At 36.4% G+C, this 20756-nt stretch overlaps 1 protein-coding gene across 1 annotated transcript in view; it reads left to right on the top strand.

Annotated features, from left to right (window-relative positions):
- The first annotated feature begins 3657 nt into the window (after positions 1 to 3657).
- The window catches only part of AGBL4 (ATP/GTP binding protein like 4), a 442154-nt gene continuing 425055 nt past the window's right edge, over positions 3658 to 20756 (top strand). The window contains exons 1-2 of the mRNA XM_026053874.1: positions 3658 to 3697; positions 4046 to 4168. Coding sequence (XP_025909659.1) covers positions 3658 to 3697; positions 4046 to 4168 — 163 coding nt within the window. The remainder of the gene's footprint in view (positions 3698 to 4045; positions 4169 to 20756) is intronic.

Raw genomic sequence — 20756 nt, 5'->3', positions numbered from 1 at the left:
CTTGTTCGTCTTATATAAYCCTTCCTCAAAGAAGAACCCGATCTCCTTTAGAGTAATGAGCAGTATGTGCTGCAGCTGATTCTCTTTCTGCCCGTTAATTTTGTTTCCGATGGAAGTCCTGCTTCCTTTCCCCACAAGATTCCCTCGTTCCTCTTGGCCTTCAGTCAAGAAAATCTACTTGGGGCTCCCCAGCTGTGAGGACAGTGTCTCTGTRTGAGCCAGAGCTCTCATGCCACAAGGCACCGTCCCTGCTTGTGTCCGCGTGGAGACCGTGGTGCCTTCTCGGCACCTCCTGCGTCTGCTCCATGCACACGGAGCCTGCTCTGATAACGGGCGTGTGCGGGGCCTGCCCGTTGCACCTGGGCTCTGTAATCAYGTCAAGCTCAAAGGCTGAACTGCACTTCTGCACCTTTAGAGATTAGTTAGATCTAATATGCTACGAAATAGTACATTTTTCCCCCTGGATATTCAAAGTACTGTGTGATAAAGAGCCTACAAGGGGAGATTCGTATTATTAAGTGACTTTGAATTAATGGCTATTTGATGGTTTTCTTCTCACTCCTGAGTGGAAGACGCTAGGCCAGGGAGAAGCAGGTGAGACACTTTGCTGAGCCAATTTGCGCCTTCCTTCTGCGTCATATAGGGACTCCAGGTGAGTCTCCAGGGCAGCGGAGATGTAGCTCTCTCTTTTTCCAACTTCCACACTGTCTTGTGGCAGTATTATGAATATAATCTCTCTGCATTTTTTCCCATCTTTTCATAAGAAGTATTTCCCAGCTGCCTTTTAGGACTTGCAAGCGGCCTAGTACTATAAGCTGGCATTTAGGAGTGAGTATTGAGCAGGAGAAGGAGATGGCTCGTCTCACTCTGTTTGCAGGAGGCTCCTTGGCTCCCACTCTCACTGTGGACCTTGCCAAGTCTCCCATCCTTGGGGCAGATCTGCAGGTTTTCTCTAATTTCTCCCCGTGCCCTTGGCTCTGCGTGTTGAGCTGTATGGCCCTAGGGCTGCCCCGACCTCCTGCTCGGGTCTGAGGTTACCTGCAGTGCCAGTGGACTTGGGGAGCCTGTATCAACAGTCCTGCCAGCTCCATGGGGTGGAAACAGAGAGCTGGAAATAGCACCAGTAAGCAAGTGGCTTTTGCATTTGAAGAAACAGTCTAAGTGACCCAGATTTCTATCTATGGGTAATCAGTCTAAAACAAATACCTTGAAATCACAAATAACTGTTTTGTGAAAATAATAGCACAGTTCAACTTGTCTTTTTTTTTGTGGGGGGGGGGTTGGTGAAAAGTAAGAAAAGGTGCAAGTTCTCTTTGTAACTTCTCCCCTTTACAGTAGTTCTCAAAGAGAATAAAGTTTCAAATTTCTTTCCTGAGTGGGAATTTATATGCCAAGTGTTAACCTGGATGTACATRTTTTTAATTCAGGATTTATATATCTCTGGAAATATGGGTGTATAATAGAAAGCCTGACAGACCCTTTAGCTGTGGTGTCAGTAATACATTGATATAATTTGTTACCTCGGCTAAGGTGTTTTGCCTGAAGAGGTGGAATACATTTATGTATGGAAAGGTCAGTTTTAATTAATAAGCTGTTTTCATCATTCAGGGCCAGTATGAATTGCTTGTAACATTTGTGTGAAATAGTTTTCAATATAAAAATAAAACAAATTGAGCTCTATGTCACATTCATCATTCCCAGTAACCCATTTAAATGTCAAAAAATCAGTACAGACCAAAAGTCTATTTCTAGGGGCCTCAGTAGCCCTATTTATCAGAGTGAAATAAGATATTATCATCCCATTATTCCATCATATGGCTTCTACACATTTCATTTTCTCTAACGCAGAAGATAGTTTTTCCGTTGTTAAATATTTGTTTTCCAAACAGTACAGAGAGAAGAAAGTGCTGAACCAATGTCACAGGGATAAATAGTTATATTTATGCATTTCTTCTGTTATTTCATATTCATCTATAATAAAATATGCAAATGATAACTTGTTTTCTTTTCCCACTCTATATTTATCAAATATTTAAAAAAATCCCTATGTCATTGTGTTTTTCCATCCCTATTTGGAAAAGCATATTTTGGGTATTGCRGTTTGTTAGACAAAGCTTTCGATATGTACACTATAGACCTATTTTGGGAGACATCATGTAGTAGTATAAAAAATTTCTTTCCTCATATATTTTATTATCAAATAGAGAAACCTTTTTTCAAAAAGTTTCTTCATTCCTGTTCTTTTTTCCTGAGACTTTTTTTAAGGAAGGCAGGTAATCAGTCTTTCGTACACCTCTATGAGTGTATGTCTCTCCTTTTTAATATCTTTCGATTTCCAAATATTGGAATAGTGGGAGTTACAGTCTCAAAAGYTCTAAATTTGTTTAAGATTCATGAAATCAGGCAGCTGGGTAGAGCAGAAGGATCCTGTTAATGCCCATAGTGAGCAAGAGGCTGAAATAGGGATCCAGCTCCCGAAATGCTGGAGAACCCATGCCCAATATACATTGGAGAGGGCTCCTGTGAGAGAAGGAGAAGTCCAACTGAAGATGATGCTTTATTGCACACAGCAGGTATGCAGCTATGCTTAAGGAAAAGAGGAAAAAATATTGGAAAGATGCCCATCACTAAAACTTAACAATTACAGAAGTTAAGATGTTTAGGTTCAGGAGGCAAGAAGTTGGCAAATTGCACTGTGCTTTAATTTAGCTTTTTAAACTAGTCTTAAAAGTTTATCAGCAGGAAATTGGGAGAAGATATTTCCAGGAGAGTTTATAGGAAGAAAAGGTATGAAGCAGAAAAGAATGAAGCAGAAAAAGAAAGGAAACAAACCCCTGCACAAAAAGAGAACAGAGGAATCATGCTATTGTGTCTTCAAAATACGTTTAAAAAAAGAGGAACAGAATAATAGAATTGCCAATAGATTTCTCAATAAGATTATTTATCTGATATAAAGAAAAATTAAAAATGGATGCAATGTGTGAATGTGCAAGAAAAAAAGTAAAATTAAGGATCAGAATTCCAGATGGCTTTAAGCAATCTAACAGCCAGCTCTCTCAAACACCACTTAATAATACAGTCCAAGCTGTCTACCAAGGCAGCTAGGGATAAACCCGGAAAAATAYGTAATGTTTCTCTCTCCTTCCCTATCCAAAATAAAATGAAACCTCAGTGTTTCCTCCCCACATCACTGACGAAGTTCACATTGGGGCACTGCAGGTTGTGTGACAAGTCTGTGGTTGCGCAGCTAACGGGACGAGGGTTTTGTGTGAGGCTGCTGACTGAGGGAACATCTTGAAAGCTGCTGTCTCCATAACCTCAAGTAACAACCCAGTTCTTATTGTTAGCAACAACTTTACAGAACAGAGTAAAATATTTTGATTGTGTCATGTGCATTGTCACGAGTGCAGACYAAAAGACTTCCCTGAGATGCACTAAGGAAGGGACATGGGCTGGAGCCGAGTCCTTGGCTCTGGAGGATCCTGTTTTCAGACCTCCAGGCCCATTTAAAATCTTATCATCCACATCACTGTGTGTGTTGTATTTAAACCACCTCACACTGCTTCAGTAAAACCGTTCTGTTTTCTCTTTGAGTTGAGTGCTGATGGGAACGTATTGAAAACTAGAGGAAGGGTCCAAAAGTTTGAAAAGGGGGAAATGTTGTCTCTCCCTGATACATCTCTCGCTCCTCCCCACTGTCAGCAACACAGTGCAATGGGGACTGGCTGCAGGAGGCATCCCAAACTTCCCCTTTTTGCCTCTTTCTCTCACTAAAACAAGGACTTAAAGGGAATATTTGCATGGTTTTGCAGTTACAGAAAATTTAATGCATGTACCAGTAATATATAGAAATTGGGGTAAATATAAAAAAAAAAAAAAAAAAAAAGAATGCCCTAAGAATGCCCTTGCTTGTGTCTATGTTAAATTAGTTCAAATTCCTTGTTATGTGGAAAAGCATTTTTCAGTGTTTCTTATAGGTTTTTTTTGTTTGCTTCTTTTATACTCACGTTTGTCACGTTTGTTTGTTTGTTTGCTTGTACTGCAGCAGGTGACGTGGGCGGTGATGATGTTATAGCAGGGAACGTGAGCAAGCACACCGTCCTGCCGGCCGGTTCCTGCGGGCAGCCTAAGAAGGGCCACCTGACTTTTGACGCCTGCTTTGAAAGTGGTGAGAGTTTTCCCTGTTTTCATTTGTGTTTTAGAAATATTCTGGGGAGCCTAACGTGAGAGTGTGCCAAGTCTGTCCTTGGTCCTGTCCTTGCATAGTTAGAAGATTTTACAAATATATACTTCGTGTCTTTAAATATATGCTTTATTTGCATTTCTGGTGGCCTTATTCTGTGCTGCGGAGGTTATTGGAAGTTCTAGCTCTCATGTCAATGGGAGCAAAATTGTATTTCGGGAAGCTAATGCAGGTTGAAAGAAGGCTTTTTTTTCAGTGTTATAGTTAGTATATTAATCCAAAGAATATTTAGAATACTAGTTTTATATATGTTATGTGAGTATGTAAATAAATATATATATGCACATGTAACACGATTTAAATTTTTGTGTTACATATATGTGTGTTTCCAGATTTTAGCTGAAATCTATTATTATTGGCTTACAGACTTACCAAGCACTGTTAAACACCATATGTACAAAAGGCATTTGGCAGGATAAACTRTAGTTTCCAGGCTGGTTTTTGCAAGAGGTGCTGGTAATGCCAAAACTACTAGAGTCTCTTGTAAAATGAGCTTTTTTTAATGAAAAAATAGATCCCTCAGGGTGGAATACTGGCTGCCAGTTCCTGGATAAATATTAAATTGAGTTATTTAAATCCTTTGATTACATTATATAAAAGGTGTAAATGATGCAGTGAGTAATAAATAGTATCTTATTTTTAGGCTGTTTCTGGAAGTTCAGGCAATGCTTATTTATTTTTAAAAAATATTTGGGATGCTGTTTCACAATAGTTATGATTTTTGTGTCAGAAAATAGCTTATAAAATGAATCAGATGGCCAAGCTGAGAAATCTATTTTATTATGTGAAGCAACAATGCTACAAAAAGGAACAGTAGCACCCATCAGATTATTCATGAAGTAACGTGGATCATTGCAAATCTRTTTAATACCAATTTTGAACAATAAAATTAATTTTGTTTTAAAAAGGTCCAAAGGTAAATTTCATACCTTGTGTATTTTGACAATAATATCTCYGTGTTTATTTAAGCATGATGAGGCTGTGATGTTGCTTTGCATATTCAACCATCTCCAAAAGACAAATATGAATAAAATTAATAACTTCATTTACTTTCTAATTAAAATAATGTATTGGCAAGAGTGGTAATAATATTGTGTATGCTTCGTTTGTAATTTCACTCTCCTTTGCTACATGTCAGCCAAGTGATTGTTTAGGGCACCGTACCTGACCAAAGCAATTWAACTAATTATTGAATATTTTACTAAATTATATTACTGCTGAAATCCACCCCTTTGTATCATCCAAAAGTAATATACAACGTTGCATAGAGTGGAATATTGCTACACTTTTGAGTACCACCTTAACATTGATGTTAGCTCTGCTTAGTCCATCCTAAGTGGTTGGATTTACCTTTTTCAAAGAAGAGATTACAAAAAAGACTTTTATTTTTAACATATAATCCTGAAATTCTTCTTATCTTGTAGTCTTAAGTATCCCTAAAGGAAATAGGCCAATATGTCCAGACTGCTGCTCTGTCTTGCATTCTGTTTCTGTGAAATTATTAAAAAGCAGAGCTAAACTGGACATTGAAATGGATATTCTTCTTCTGTGCCAGGAGACAGATTATTCCTTTCTTCTTTTATTTAATGGAAAACTCTTAATCATATCTTCCCTTTGCCTTTCTCTCCTTAGGTTAAAGAATTACTATTTTTTTTYCCCATATTTTCCCACCGGTCCTATTTTCCAAACTTCTACTCATTCTCCTTGCTTCCTTCTGGCCTCTCTCTCATGGTTGCAAGTCTTGCCTGACGTGCAGCGAACACGGTACTCAGATGTTCTGGTGACGACATGTTGCAGAGTTTGTTACATATTTGCTGTAAAATTATTGAAATTAAGAATGCTTGTTGAATCCTTTATCCTATATCCACAGGTGAAGGGGCAAAGGAGAGAGAATATATTTAGTTTGCAATTAGCCCGGGAAATTTATGTCTCCCCTAGTCTTAGCTAATGTTCTAAGAACTGGCACCTTCCATGTTATCTCTATTCATGCTTAAGAGTATGTAAGACCAATAGAAACTTTTTATAACTTACCATTAGCATAAAAGAAACTGATGAAAATTCAGATTTAGTGCATACCACAACATAATTTTGGATTATGTCAGTTTTCTTAGGAAACCAGGAGATAGTTTCAGGGGAAAATGGAAACTCAGTTATCTATGCATAGAATCAGTCAGAAGGAAATAAATGTCACTTTTGAAATATATAAATTTGGGTCAGTTATAATTCCTTTTTTTTYCCTATTATTCATTAATGCATTAAATTATCAGTGCAGAGTCGGTTTAGCAGCAACGCAGTGCTCTACAAATATTCATCTCTCATTCTATCTGCTCTGGCAATAGTGGGAGTTTTGCAAAGATAGAGCTCCTGGGAAATGGGTATATTTACTCCTGCTGTACAAACAAGCCCTTCCTGATTGTGTCAGGCCCAGACTTTGATGTATAAATATTCTTTAGGGAATCTGGTGTCTTTACATACTCAGGGTGAATTGGTATTTCAGGCGTTTTATTTTGTGTGCGTCTAAATGACTTTAAAGTTCAGTCTGGCCAGTTGCCCCTGCTTTCTTTTGTTGGCTTAGTATGTGCTATTTCTGAGGGGCTCAATTTGATCAGCAGCCTCTTCAGTGCTGTGCCTAAGTTTTCTTTTTATTTGCTTAACTATTTTTTTACTGCATCAGCAGGTTTTTTTTAGATGATTCATGTTGAAAACTTTTAAATTTTCCATGAGTTTATATAACTGAAAACGTTTACCTTCTGCCTGAAGAAATAATTAATATATTAATTTTCACTGAAGCCTTTGCGTCTCTTTGGCAAGGTGGAAGCAAAAACCATAAAAGAGAAGATGCCTCAGTCCTTACAAAGAGAACAGTACAGGTATGGTCATGGCGTGGCCCCTTGTGCCAAGAGCCATTCCAATCTCTGGGCCACACAAAGTGGAGATGAATTTTGGCAGTAACCCCAAATCTTGGCAATTTAGGATCCATCAGGAYCCAGAGGAAATAAAGGATCTGTAGCTGATTGTGATATCACTACTTTCTTTCCAAGCTTAACTGAGTAGACCAGAAAGCAAGAAGCTCCGAGGGCTTAGAAACACAACAGAGAGTGACTCTACTACAAACTCACCACAAACCACAAAAAAATTTTGGTTGTTTCTGGTGCTTGTGCCTTAAATTGCTTGTTTTGTCAAGTTTTCTAAGGCTTGAAGGAAGAGGGTTTACTCACAGAGGTTCATAAATCTCAGCATTCATACTGTTAAATAGAAGGGCTTTTTATAAGGCTTTGAAAATATATATTTTGGCTTGTTAGTCAAATAGAATGCTGTTTAAGTGTCAAAAAATACTGTGTTTCTTGAAATTAAAAATGAAGCTGCCGTCTGCTTTTATTCTCATATCAACCAAAAAGTGGAACTCTGCCAAGAGTCATTAAATCTTCCATTCTTTGGATGAATTCTTATTTTTTTATGAAAAAAGATGTTATGATTGGGTAATTTGTGTATTGTGGTTTATGTTCAAAAGGTTGTAATTAAAGATTTGTAAAATTTTAGATTCAACCTCAATTACTGTAAACCTGATATTATTCTGTTGATTAATGCTCCACCACCTCAAAGTGAAAATAACTGATAAACTTTAGTGAGTCCCTTCCTATGGCAAGTGCATCAAATATCACATTTCATATTGGAAACCTGATAAAAAAATCAGTGCCGATGGCATGCAAATGATATAATCAGTTGGACTAAGTTATCATCTACAATGTGTTAAGAGATCTTGTGTGACTGATAAGCACCCTCGTATCTTTCCTGTTAAACTTTGAAATATCTTTCTGTATTTCAAAAATAGGATAATGCACTTATATAACACTTGGCACAACACTCAGACTTGCAGTAAGTGATTGTAATTTCACTGATCTCATTGTAACCACTTACAGGCGTGAAATAGGCCATTGAGCTTCGCCATGGAAGATATCTTTYGAACAAAAGCAGAGATAATATAGGATGAGTTGCCCTTTGGGAGTGCCTAACTCCCAATTGCTAAGACTAGACTGTAACTTTAGACAACTACTATTAGGTAAGATTAATCTTACTTGTGATTATAAAATACTGTAAATTTTGGATTGCAGAACTTTTCTGAAATGCACACTCGAAGCAAAATTTCAAAATGGAAATTAAGATAATACAGAGAGCAAGGCTGCTAACAGTATGCTCAAAGAAATATTGGAAYTCGCCCTAGAAAAAAGAGGCATTTTTGTCTGTTTAAATGATCCACTGTTGCAATATGCTTCCAAAATGGTTAAACAATCTGATTCTGACTGTATTTCCAGTTAGGTGAGTAGAAATATCCTTCTTCACCTTGATTTCAGTAGTGCTACTATAAAAACCTGGAACAGATTTGTGCACTGGCTGTCAGGACCACCCCACGCCAGGGACAGTCCTGGGCCAACGACTGTAGGTGCCTCTGCTTGAGCAGGGTGRTTGGACTAGGTGGTCTCCAGAGGTCCCCTTCAACCTCAACCATTCTGTGATTCTGTAACAGGAATACAACAATAAAAGCAGAAATAATAATGGCAGAGTAATAGAAACAGAAAAAAGCCAAAAGAAAACCCCAAACCCYACAATGTTTAAAGTTATTTTCTATCAATTGTATTTAGGTCTTTTTAGTCAAGTACTAAACTGCTGTGTGAAGTCAAATGTGATTTTTATACCAGAATTCCTACAGTAGGTTATTTTTAGCTGATATGACCAAGTTGAATATTTTGGCTTTCATGTCATGAGGAGAATACTCATACACAACGCAGAAACAACGCAAATGAATGTTATTGTCTTATTTCTGTAATGATATCTGTTTTCATCCTACTTTTATGGCATCAAAGTGTGTCTGATTAATGAAATATTCTTACTATTGGAAGTATTTTATGCCATATTTTGCACAGAGATGTTAAGTGGTTATTGCTACCGGTGGGGATAATGTAACCAATGTTTCCCTTTTCTGAAAATGTCTGTTTGAGGTTCAGACCAATATTATTCTGTAGAAAAGTATCTATACCTTGGTATTATTGCAGGTTAGAAGTCACAAAAAAAAACCTTAAGAATAAAAGATTGATTTAATTTTTTTTGTTTTCTAATGATGACCCTGAGCATAGATTAATGGATACAGCATGCACAAAGTGATATCAGTTAACATATATGACATTACTCAGATGTCTCAAACTCCGGAAAAAGCATGTGAATGATTTATGGAATTGATATTAATCTCTTTCCAGTAAATGCATTACTAAAGTTACATGGGAAATTGATGTTACTGCTGTAATGCCAAATTAATTTCTTTCTTGCTAGGTCAGCATTGCAAATGGAACTAAATATTAACCTTTTAAATATCCAACCAGAATACTGTATGGCAGACATTTTTACGAATGGAGGAGAGCTTAGTGTTGATGTGATTTCAGCTAACAAATACAGCATTAGTCAAGTGTCTTAGCTTGTGGGAAATGGATATTAGTGATTTATGGAGCTAATGACATTGTGAGAAGAATTATATAACAGCATCAGTTCAGATTTAGGGTGTAATTCTGTTTGGTCTGCTAATTATCATCTTCATAGTTTACCTTCTGATTATCATGCTGCATTCCTCTTCAAAACCTACCCTTTTACTCCTGCAGGATATTTGCATCYCCTCAGCTGGGGTGCAAACATGTAAACTTTTGATTTGCCATTTGACTGACCTGAAGATGGATGGGATAAAGCAACTAGAAACTRATGCAGAGGCTTCTTAGTTTGAAAAATTTTCAGTTCAGAGCAGACATTTAAGAGCCTCCTGTGAGGAAAAAACAGATAGAGCAGGACTCCTCATCCTGGAAAAAAAAAAAAAAGGCAGCTAAGGGATAATACGTTAGAGGTCTATAATGCAAAGATTCACATTCAGAATGCCAGTGCTTGTRTGTAAAAACTGAGTTTCAAATGAAGATAGCAATTAACATGTTCCAAGCAAACAAAAGGAAATGGCTCTTCTCGTATCATTTAGGTAAACTGTAGAGCTCCTTTCTGCGGGGTGTTGTGGATGCTAGAAGTTTATCTGTGTCACGCTTTCCAATGAAACAACTGACAAAGAGAAGAAAAATCAGTTGAGAGCTACTAGACAGAGATGCCATCTCTGGCTCAGAAAGTTCGTAAATTGTATGTTGTAAATTGAGAGGTTATTCTGGGGAGGTATCGCTCTGCTTTCTTAGTTCCTGTGCTCTTCTCTAGGGATTCATTTCTGCCACTGTTACTAGGTAGACTTTGATTTCACCTGATAAATCTTGTTTTATGTTATCCTTTGATTAAATGATTAGTCATTTTTAGTTGCAAAGATAATATTTTTGATTCTTCTCTTCTCTAAAAATTGGTTACCAGTTATCCTTTCAAGTCAAAATTAACATTATAAAAAAAACTATAGTTTGATCAGATAATAGGACAGAAAAAATATAATTAACGCTTCCATTCAAAATTTTTTTCATGGGAAGCGAGTGGTTGAAGATGCTTTGCTGACATTAGCAACACTTGTCCAGAAACGTAACCCGCTACAGACCCATTCTTAAGATTTAGCCTAAAACATTCCTCTGAGTTTCTAGTAACTGCACCAGACTTTCAGCTTTTGGTGGGATTTTATCTAAGTTTGCTCTTTGGTAGACAATGAATTAATATAGTAACAACAACAAAGATATCTTATCCAAAGACAATTAAGTCATTTTCGAGAATAACCAGAATGATTTTTATATATGCCAGGTCCTGTGATAAATTTTCCAGTTCCCCATTTCTCTGGTTTGGTTCAAATTTTAACATCTCAGAAAAGGATAGTGGGAAATATAAGAAAGAATAGCAATGTCACTGCCAATATGGAGAAGCATTACATTACACTGAACAAATATCCTTATCTGAATGTACAATCACTGAAATAAATGCAGCTGTGTTTATTTCAGCATAATCAGATATATTTGAATATAAAATCATTGACATAAATGCAGCTGTGTTTATTTCAAACGGCACATGTTAATATGAACATGAATATGACATCAGTTAATCACTCATGGATATACAGGGGTGAATATATAGAGCAGCACAAGAGACACCTGTGGCAGTAGAAAGTAATAAGACAGTCTAGCTGAGTTTGTGGTGCACCTAGAAGATTTTGTAGTAGTATTGGAAATTGYTCATGAGAAGATCCAAAATTCTTATCACGTAAAATCTTTGGACTTGCATAAATCTCTAATTTTTCTTTACAGAATCAAATGACCTATTCTGAAGCTACTGACTAAGGAAATAACTTCTTTGAATATTTACTTCTTAAAATTATGAAAATCAGGTTAGTTTTCAGTGGTTGGTTAGTCCAGGTCAGTCTATTCTGATGATATTTGTAGTATCAGAGACCTAAATTTACTTTAGGTTTCTGTCTGTCTATGAGCCTTAAAATRAATTTTTAGCTACCCTTTCAGAATTTCAGATCACTGGTTACTCAAATCCACTCTAGCAGTGAAAAGGGAAAATTTTTAGCATCATTCGTTTTGTCRGGGATGCCCCTCTTGCTCCACAGTAGTCTCTGGCTTCCCTATCTTGTCTATATTAAATTCTGTCTGCTTTGAATTAGARTATTGAAAACTTGAGGAAATTATCTTCTTCACTCTGTTTGTTCAGATGGTTCTGTGTAGCTCAGAAGGAATGGTCATACTCAGAATAAAGTGGGAATTGTCACCAGAATAGTAAATATTTTGGAGCTAAGAGGTATTAGAAAGGCTTTATTTTCACCTAGGAGAAGGCTGAAATTTTCTGCTCGGCTAAATAGTGGTATTTTGTTCAGTTAGTTCAACTATGCTTATAATAACCTGTATTATTATCCCTATTTTGTAGAAGACAGCAGCACAAAAGACAGAGTTCTTGACTGTGGAGCACTTTTTGTAGTAAATTTCAGCAGTGTAAAATGAGTGGAGAATGGTTAAGAAAGGTTTAGTGTGCTTGGTATCAATTTCAGGTGAATCAAATGATGAAAGAAATTTAGAAGATTTTATCTCTTATGTCTACTGAGATTTGATCAGCTAGTGATATTATAGGGAAGAAAGGAATGGGAGGGAAGAAGCTGAAGCAAAGAAAAAGCGGGATGAGCTGAGACATTGGCTCAGGTCCCATCCAGGGATGTAGGCGGGGTTGCCACAGCAGCGTGTCCTGACTTACCTGTTCACGTGTGACATGCAACATGAGGTGCTACTGATCTGSTCAGTGCATGGCTTATGCCATGCTAATAGGGAGAATAACAGCTCTTCTCTTTGCTTCTCCGCTCCAGGTAAATTAATATCTTTGYTTGATCCTATTTTGTTTCGTTTTTTTCATAATACAAAACAAAAGCAAACAAACAAAGAGCACCAAAGGGGTGGTAGAGTCTCCATCCTTGGCGATATKCAAAACCTGACTGGACACAGTGCTGAGCAACCTGCTCTAGTTCACTCTGCTCTGAGCCAACCACTTGGACTAGACAGTTTCCAGAGATCCATTAGAAATTCCTTAGAAAGCAACTTTTTTTTTTTTTTTTCCCCTTTGAAATTAAAATGCACTTCAAATAGATTCACTTTCTATCTTATTTTTCCTTCAAATTGTTTAAAAATTTTCAATTATCTACAGCTGGCTTGTGCTGTCACTCTACTGCAGGGTAGGGAGACAAGACACTCTGAAATATGTCATGCCTCTACTTTTAGAAGAATCTTGCTTAAAAAACACATTTTGGAAGATGAGTTTCTGCATATGCTACCAATACTTTTATTTGCAGAGTGATATTATCTGTTTTCTTAGGAGAAAACCATGTAGAAACACCTTTCCTGCTCAGCTTAAATATAATTTGGGTACCAATTATTATCTTGGAAACATGCATTATTTTAGTTACACATGTAGCTTTGTTTTGCATTTATTGATTCTGTTTAGTGACCTAATTGCCTTCTATGTTCAGCCTTTAGCATGCTAATTTTGATTTAGTGTTTGTATTTCTAAAACCAAACTGGAAATAGACTATATATTATCACTCTGTGTTCTTTAGAAAGCTGCTGGAATTCCAGAATCTACTACAATAACATAATGTGAAGGTAAATTACCAGAATATATTAAGGATATATTATTATATTCTAAGAATTTCTGGCARACTCACACCTCTGTTTCTCTCATCTGAAGCTGTAAGTTAACTTCTTGTTTGTAAGAAGTATGATTTACTCTGTTTATGAGCATATATTTTTGAATGTTTATTGTTGTTACTGTAGTGTATTATGAATAATTCATTTTTAGTAGCCTTTTCTAAGATTGCAAATGAACGTCAGATTTCTGTTGTGAAAAACATTTAAGACTTTTCCATGAATACCGTTCAAAAATATGCAAAGCTACAGAATAATTTTGTTTCTTTCAGCATTTTGGTGGTCAGCCTAAGAATTTGTTATCACAGTGTGCTTTGAAGCAATTGAAGTAATATTATGGACATTTATTTCTGCTTTTTTGTCTTTTTCTTTTTTTCTTATTTGCCGTTTTATACTTACCTATATTCAGTATTGCTTCTATAAGGCTTTAGCTTTACCTTTCCTTTTAATGTTCCCACTGAATAAGGAAGCATTTCCCATGCTCTAAAAATCATGGGATCCCATGCGTGCCTGCACAGAACTGCCTGCTATGGTTGTAGCCACGTTCAAATCAGATCGCACAGCAGCAGGAGCCTAGCTCCAAATATCCTGAGCCTCTGGAGAAATGCTCAYGTGGTGACCTTGGGCTGAGCTGCTGCAAGTGCTTTGCACCCAGTACACCTGAGCTAKCTGATTTATGTATGGGTTGGATAACATGAAATATGATGCATGCATTAACCTAAARTGCATTGTAGACACCCTCTTTACTAACTTAACCCCCTTTACTGAAGTTAACACAAAGAATAAACGGTATTGTTACAATTTGCTTGTGCTTTCATCTGAAAAATGTGATGGTAAGCTGTAAAGTTCAACTCTTGATCATTGCTATATGTATTTCCTGTGGTTCTTCTGTTTTGGTAGCTTTAAAATTAATTAATTCGCCCTTATCCGAATTCTTGTCATTCTCTTTCTTGATTACCACAGTCTTCTTCGGTCTCTCATTTATCTTTTTTTTATAAACTTTTGCAAATGTTATTGCTGAGGTATCTGCTTTTCTGTGCTGAGAAAATATAGTGCTCCACTTCTTGAATCTGTACATTGAATACTATATAAAATTAGAGCTTGTTTTCCTCATTTGCAGGACTCTGTGTTATCTTCCTTCCATTAGCATCTGTTTTGTTTTTCATTATTCCCATCTGTGTGCTCTTCTTTATCCTTTTGGATTTAGAGATCCATTTATTTCCTTCTCTCATATTTGCATTTGCATTTTCATCAGTAAACATTATTGTCCCTTTTTTTTCAGTCATGGTTTCACATATTCACATGGTTTCCTATGCAAAAATTCTTAAGGCAGCTCCTTGAAAGACTTGCTTTAACCCATCTTTCCACAATTCTCTTCAAAAATTCCTTCATTTTCTGTTTATTACTTTTCTGATTGAACCATTGAATCTGGAACGGTTGTTCTTATTTTTGGTGGTTATTTGACATGTTYATCTCCATCTTACAGTTTGGAAAACTAAGACTTACAGAAGTTAAGAGAATTGCTCAGTGTTATATAGTTACCAGTTGAGGCATTTTGACATTATCTGTTTGAAGAACACTAATTGGATTTAAGCCCACACACCTCTGATTATTCTTTAAAATTGAAGTAAGTATGTGTCATTCTGAATTACCAGGATACGATGGACTTCCCTTTGTAGGTACAATAATTTAGAGTCTTCCATGCTTCAACAGATATTATTATGAATAATAGGTATTATTTCAGATATAGCWGATAAAAATAGACATTATTTTAGCAATATAGTAATACCTCTATCCTGTTGGAGAAACTGCGTTATATTATTTCCGTTGACTCAGGCTAATGAGGAAAGAGCAAAGTGAAAAAATACTAGATGAGGAGATAAGCAATGTTGCTGTGTTGGGAGAACTGCACTAAGGTTTGTTAAGTGACAATAATAACTGGAAGATCTGTGTTGAATGGCTGACTCATAAGAAAAACAGACAAAAATTTATATTACTATAATTGGTTAATTGTAATTTAATCTTTATTCTCTATTTGGCTTCACAGTGAACTAGCAAGTATAGAATAGCATATTTTTGCAAATACACAAAAGTGTATGAATTAGATAATGTGGAGAAAATTAAGTATGGATTGTTTAATACAATCTAATGTGATTTTAGTGTGAGTGATATAGCTGAAATACACAATTTTGTGACCTATTTTGAAACTTGCTGAAAGATTTCAGGAAAAGGAAATTCTACCCAATTGAAGTAAATTTATTTATAAATATTAATATTCTTAGCTAACATTTTTTCCTTCTGTAAAAATAATCTTGGCTCTCAGTAAGAGTCTAGAAAGCTTATTTGCCAGTTGTTATCCCATTATGAGCATTATTTGCCAGGTGATAGCAAAGTCCTAAAATGATTTGGCTGTAATGAAGACAAATGCATTACAAAGGAATGAGGAGACTCAGTTCATTATCTCGTTGGTGTAATTGTCTTGTTGTGGCACAAATAGACACAGATGGAGCCTGCCACCTTGGACCACACAGGAAATTGTTCACGCTCAGATCTGTCTCTGTGGGTTCTGTTTCAGGTTGGATTCCAGACCTTACTGCTGGTAAGATACAAAAAACAAATGCAAAAACAATAAGAAAGAAGATACTGATATTGATGACTGCTTAATCCCTGGTTCTACCGGTTCTTCTCTGTGGCTGAACCCCTAAACATGCGTTGAATTGGTTTTTGGGAGTGCTGCTAGCTGTGCTCTATATTTCTGCATTATAAACTGTTTCCATCCTTAGTGTGAACACTGAGTTCATCATTTTCCTCATGAACCTGAGATGTTCAGAGATGCTCTGTAGTAACAGGACTTGCTTGCACATCTCCTGCAGACTGGCAGGACAGTTATCTCTAAGTTACAGAGTAAATGTTTTGATGTCAGTATAGTAAGAACACGAAAATAACAGAAAAGAATTTATAAGTTCTTGTTTTGAAGATTAGCCTTTGGAAATATATATTTTTTTCTTGTCTTTTGGTTAAAGCTAGTACCATATTTAAATATATCTTTTATTTATTTTTTTTCTCACTATTGACAGCAAGACTTAAAAAGCATAGTATTAGTACTTTGCAAATTAATACTTTTTATTATTTTTGAGTAAATAAAAGTAGTACAAATTTTAAATATTAAAGAGCTAGACTATTGTTAAAATTAGAAACCAGGAATAATTAGTTAATTACTTCTTAAGGTGATAATTGTTTCGTTAGGCAACTGCTTGCACAATGTTTCCTAATATAATAAATACTTCTAATATGTTTGATAGAGAAAGATATTTTTGTATATCAGAAAGAACATATTGTAAAGTGCATGCATACAGATTTAAACTCAAAATTGAAATTAACCTTGGATTTATTTAAACAAATAATTTTGGTTAACCCTTTTGTCTTGTGGTTAATACATTTTATGTGCCAAAGGCACAAACCCCACCAGCTTCTTATATGAGAACAAAGAATTATTTTATGATTAAATTTTAGTGTAAAATGACCTTTTTATGGATTCACTCAGAGAGCTAAAATAAATTATATAGCAGAARTAGCAATAGTTTTCATTGTTTTTCTTAATTCTTCAGATTCTATAAATAAACTGATACCTCTCCTTAGAAATGAAGTAAGACTAGTTTTGAATAGAAATAATGCTGCTAATTGTGTGTCTACAGATTAGATGCAGTGCAGAAAGATCTACATCTTTCATTTTTTATTTTGCTGCTTTTCAGAATACTATATTCCTAGCAAACACCAAGGAAGAATAAATTTGGAGATATAATCAACAGAAGAAACATGCATTTGAGTTGAAAGTTTTTAGATATGTCCACTTAATTCTAATTAACCTAGCTTAACTGACAACCAGTAGGCTAGGAGCCTCTGGATATCCAAGAATTACTAAAAGAGCAGAAAAATTCAATATCTRATGTGATTGACTTTGTTCGTTAGTATAGGAGCATTCTTGCAGACCATTCACTTGTATAGCCCCATACTCCCCCTTTAGTCTCCATCCAAGATTCCTCAAATAGTTTATTGACTCGTCTATACCTACGACTATACTCTGCACTTTGGGCTACATATAGACAAGAGTGGGATGAGAATGATCTCTCTGTCCATGTCTTACTGCTTCTTTCTTAATACAGAATAAAATTCCAAATAGCAAGGTAGGTCAGCTGAAGAAGTGCTGAAGAGTTAAGATTACATGCCTCCTTTTTAGCATAAAACTGGTATATGTGCTATCCATCTTCCCTTGTGGTGAGGATGGACCTACACTGTGATAGAAAGACTGAGAAAAAGGAAGCCGAGGACATATCTATCAATAATGAGGCTGCTTTGTCTTCCAGAAGCTTTGGGRTCCCTATCAGTCTGGCTAGAAGGAAGAGCTGACTGTTTCATGGATATRGTTGTCCTTTCTCTCTATGTCTTGTGCCTTTTGCCCCCTCTGGGGCTCTGGCTCCTATTAGTTGCCTGCAATTCCACCTACTTTGCAGCCATGATACAAAGAAACATTTCTTCAGGATGTTTCAGGTGTAGTAATTCTTTGACAGTCCAAAGGCACTCGTTATATCTAGACTAAGTTGGCAGAGGTACTGTGTTTTTCACTGTAGTGACAATATTTGGTTAAGAATTTGGTTAGGAAGGAATAGGACTGTATGGTCATAGTAATTGTATAGGACTTTTTAAACTGTAATTTCCTATGGCTTTTATGCAGTGCAGATAAAGGTGAACATGAACAGCAAAAATAACAAAGATCTGAGGTTTTTTGGCATGGCTCTTCCTCTGGGAAAAGGGAAGATCTGAAATCCTTGATAACAAAGGCTCTCCTTCGGTACCCTCCTTCCCTTTAATGAGGATGTTTMAAGGACTTGAATGCTAGGGGCGGGTGAGATGAATCTACCTGGTATTATGAGCTATTTGACTGACTACAGCAATTGCATTGTAGTCACACATACACGTAGTGTGTGAAACAGGAGATATTAGAAAGAATCAGAGAGGGAATTTGAAGATCTCTTTTACAATGTTGAATCCACACGTTTGAAGTTTGTTGTTTAAATCCATCGAAACTGATGGTAGTTGTTTCACTTGTGTATTAGATGTTCCTTCAGAAAGGGAATGACAGAGCAAGTTGGATCCATCCGCAGGGAAGGGGAGGTTTCCCTCTCCGCTGAACGTGGCCGAGCTGCGCAGAGGTGAGCACGGCACGAGGGGTGGCAGGGGCAGAGCAGGGAGCAGCAAGAAGGGATGCTGGAGCGCTTGGAGACCTGGAATGAGTTGAGAAACCCATAGACCAGATCCAACACCAGCCACTAAGGGGGCGGAGAGTACCTTCCCAGTGATCCAGAGGAGACTATCTAGAATTTGCTGCAATTCCTAAGAGTTCACTTTGTAGGATATCAAAGCCAATTTTGGGAACAGGATCTGCCTGCATGCAAGGGCTCAGTAGGTAGGGGAGAGTTTCCTTATGCAGCTGTTTTGGCTTTTATTCTTTCTTCCTTTTGTTTCTGAATATTCTTCCCTTGGAATTTTCTTTTTAAAAAGCCGATTAATCTAGTTTATATCTAGTGTATATTATAATAAGAAATGCTGCTTGTTTAAAACCTTTATTGACTTTTTGGAGTGCTCACTTATAGGAAAATGTTTTAGGCAGACTAATTTCAAAAATTTGTCTGATTTGTGTTTTTTTCCCATCCATCTTAAATCCATTTTCTTTCTTTAATCACCTGCATGCACAGCTCACAGTTTCCAGGCTTGGTTTGCTTGTACAGTAGTTTCAAACTTCACTTTTTAGATACCGGTATGTCTGCTCAGCAAGGCAAATTTTATTTCTTAAAGCTCAGGTGGCTGCGTTCAAGAGGACCCTCACTGGTAGGGCCCTCAAGATACTTTTTAAGTAACTTGGAAATTTTACTATAAGTTTCCTAGAATATGAGCCTCTAGGAAGATGAATAAAAAGTTTTACTGTGTTTTTTTTTTTGTTTTGTTTATTTTTTTTAATTACTGTACCAGTGCTGCTGTAGTGTTGAGCAAACCTACCCTCTTATATCTCCTAAATATGTGGAATCYGATTATGTAGACCCATGGCATAATGAATGTAATCTGMTATTTGGGGAAGATGGGACATAAATGTAACTCCTTCAAACCCATCCATTGCTTTCATGGTATTTTGATGTCTGCATGGCCAGAGACATGACTTTAATGGCTAAATTCTGCAGAGAAAATGTTATTATAAATATAATTTCTATTATTAGAGAACAGAAAGTTGTAAAGTGCCACATTTTAAGGTGCTTGACTACCTATTTGAAGGCATGGAAGGTATACATGGAGGTACAAGTTATGACTAAAAATCTCTAAATTAATGAAAATTCCTGTTTGCATAGTGGTAACTATCTTACAAAGAGATCTCACTTGATTACTGTCCAAAATCAGCTTTTAATTTTAACATAATACCTTTCTTTTWAAAAATACAGTTGTTCTAGGATGCTGTTTTTCTTGGCCAACTCCCTCTTCCTGACAGTCCTCTCCTCCACTTCTACCCACTGCCCTCCTTTGCCTCCARCCTCCCCATGCTTTTGGCATTCCTGTGGATGAAATCCTCCTTTTGGGGAGTAAAAATATCTGCTGCTACTTTGGATTCCTGTTGCTATTCTGATGATCCTGAGTGCAGAGAGTGATGTGTTGTCACCATAACAGCCCAAGATTGAAAATTTTATTACATCTTACAAAAATATCTTTTTACTTTCCCCTGAAAATGAAAACAAGTTGAATAAAGTGCAGTTCATATTTGAGCTGGGCTATGGTACACACTTACTTATGTATATAGAATTAAACTTGGTTTCCTACGGAATTTTATCTGTTAATACAATTTTGTTCCTGCTTTATGACAATTATCATATATATATATTCTTTTTACTGCCACAGTTTGAAGTGAGAGCATTAAGTTAAATTAATTTGACTTTGGTTGGCAAATGGTAATAGTACTACTTTAACAGCTGTTTGCTTTCCTGAATTGTCCTTGGTGCTGAAATTGCTTTTGTATCTAAACAGCAAAATGTGTTTATAGGGCTTCAGAATATGGAGATAAATTTAGCCTGTCAAACAGATATTATTGAGGCTTTTTTTTTTKTGTGTGTGTGTGTGTCTATGTGTGCTGTATTTCTGGGAGTGGATCCTGACTCCAGTGCTTCAATTCTAAGCTGCGGGTGCCTTTGGACATCTTACAGAACTGCTCGTGGAGCCTTTCTGTTTGATTTATGACCTTGCCTTTATGGACTTCTGATCAGATTTTATTCTCATTTAGTGCAAGAGGGGCTAATTATGAAAGTGACAAAGACTCTTTCATTGTGCTAAAGCTTTTTGAA

This window comes from Nothoprocta perdicaria, unplaced genomic scaffold (genome assembly GCF_003342845.1).
Source record: "Nothoprocta perdicaria isolate Ctin4 unplaced genomic scaffold, notPer1 scaffold_0, whole genome shotgun sequence".
NCBI classification, from domain to species: Eukaryota; Metazoa; Chordata; class Aves; order Tinamiformes; family Tinamidae; genus Nothoprocta; species Nothoprocta perdicaria.
Note: the sequence above shows the minus strand (reverse complement) of the source record. Positions and strands in the feature narration are given on the sequence as shown.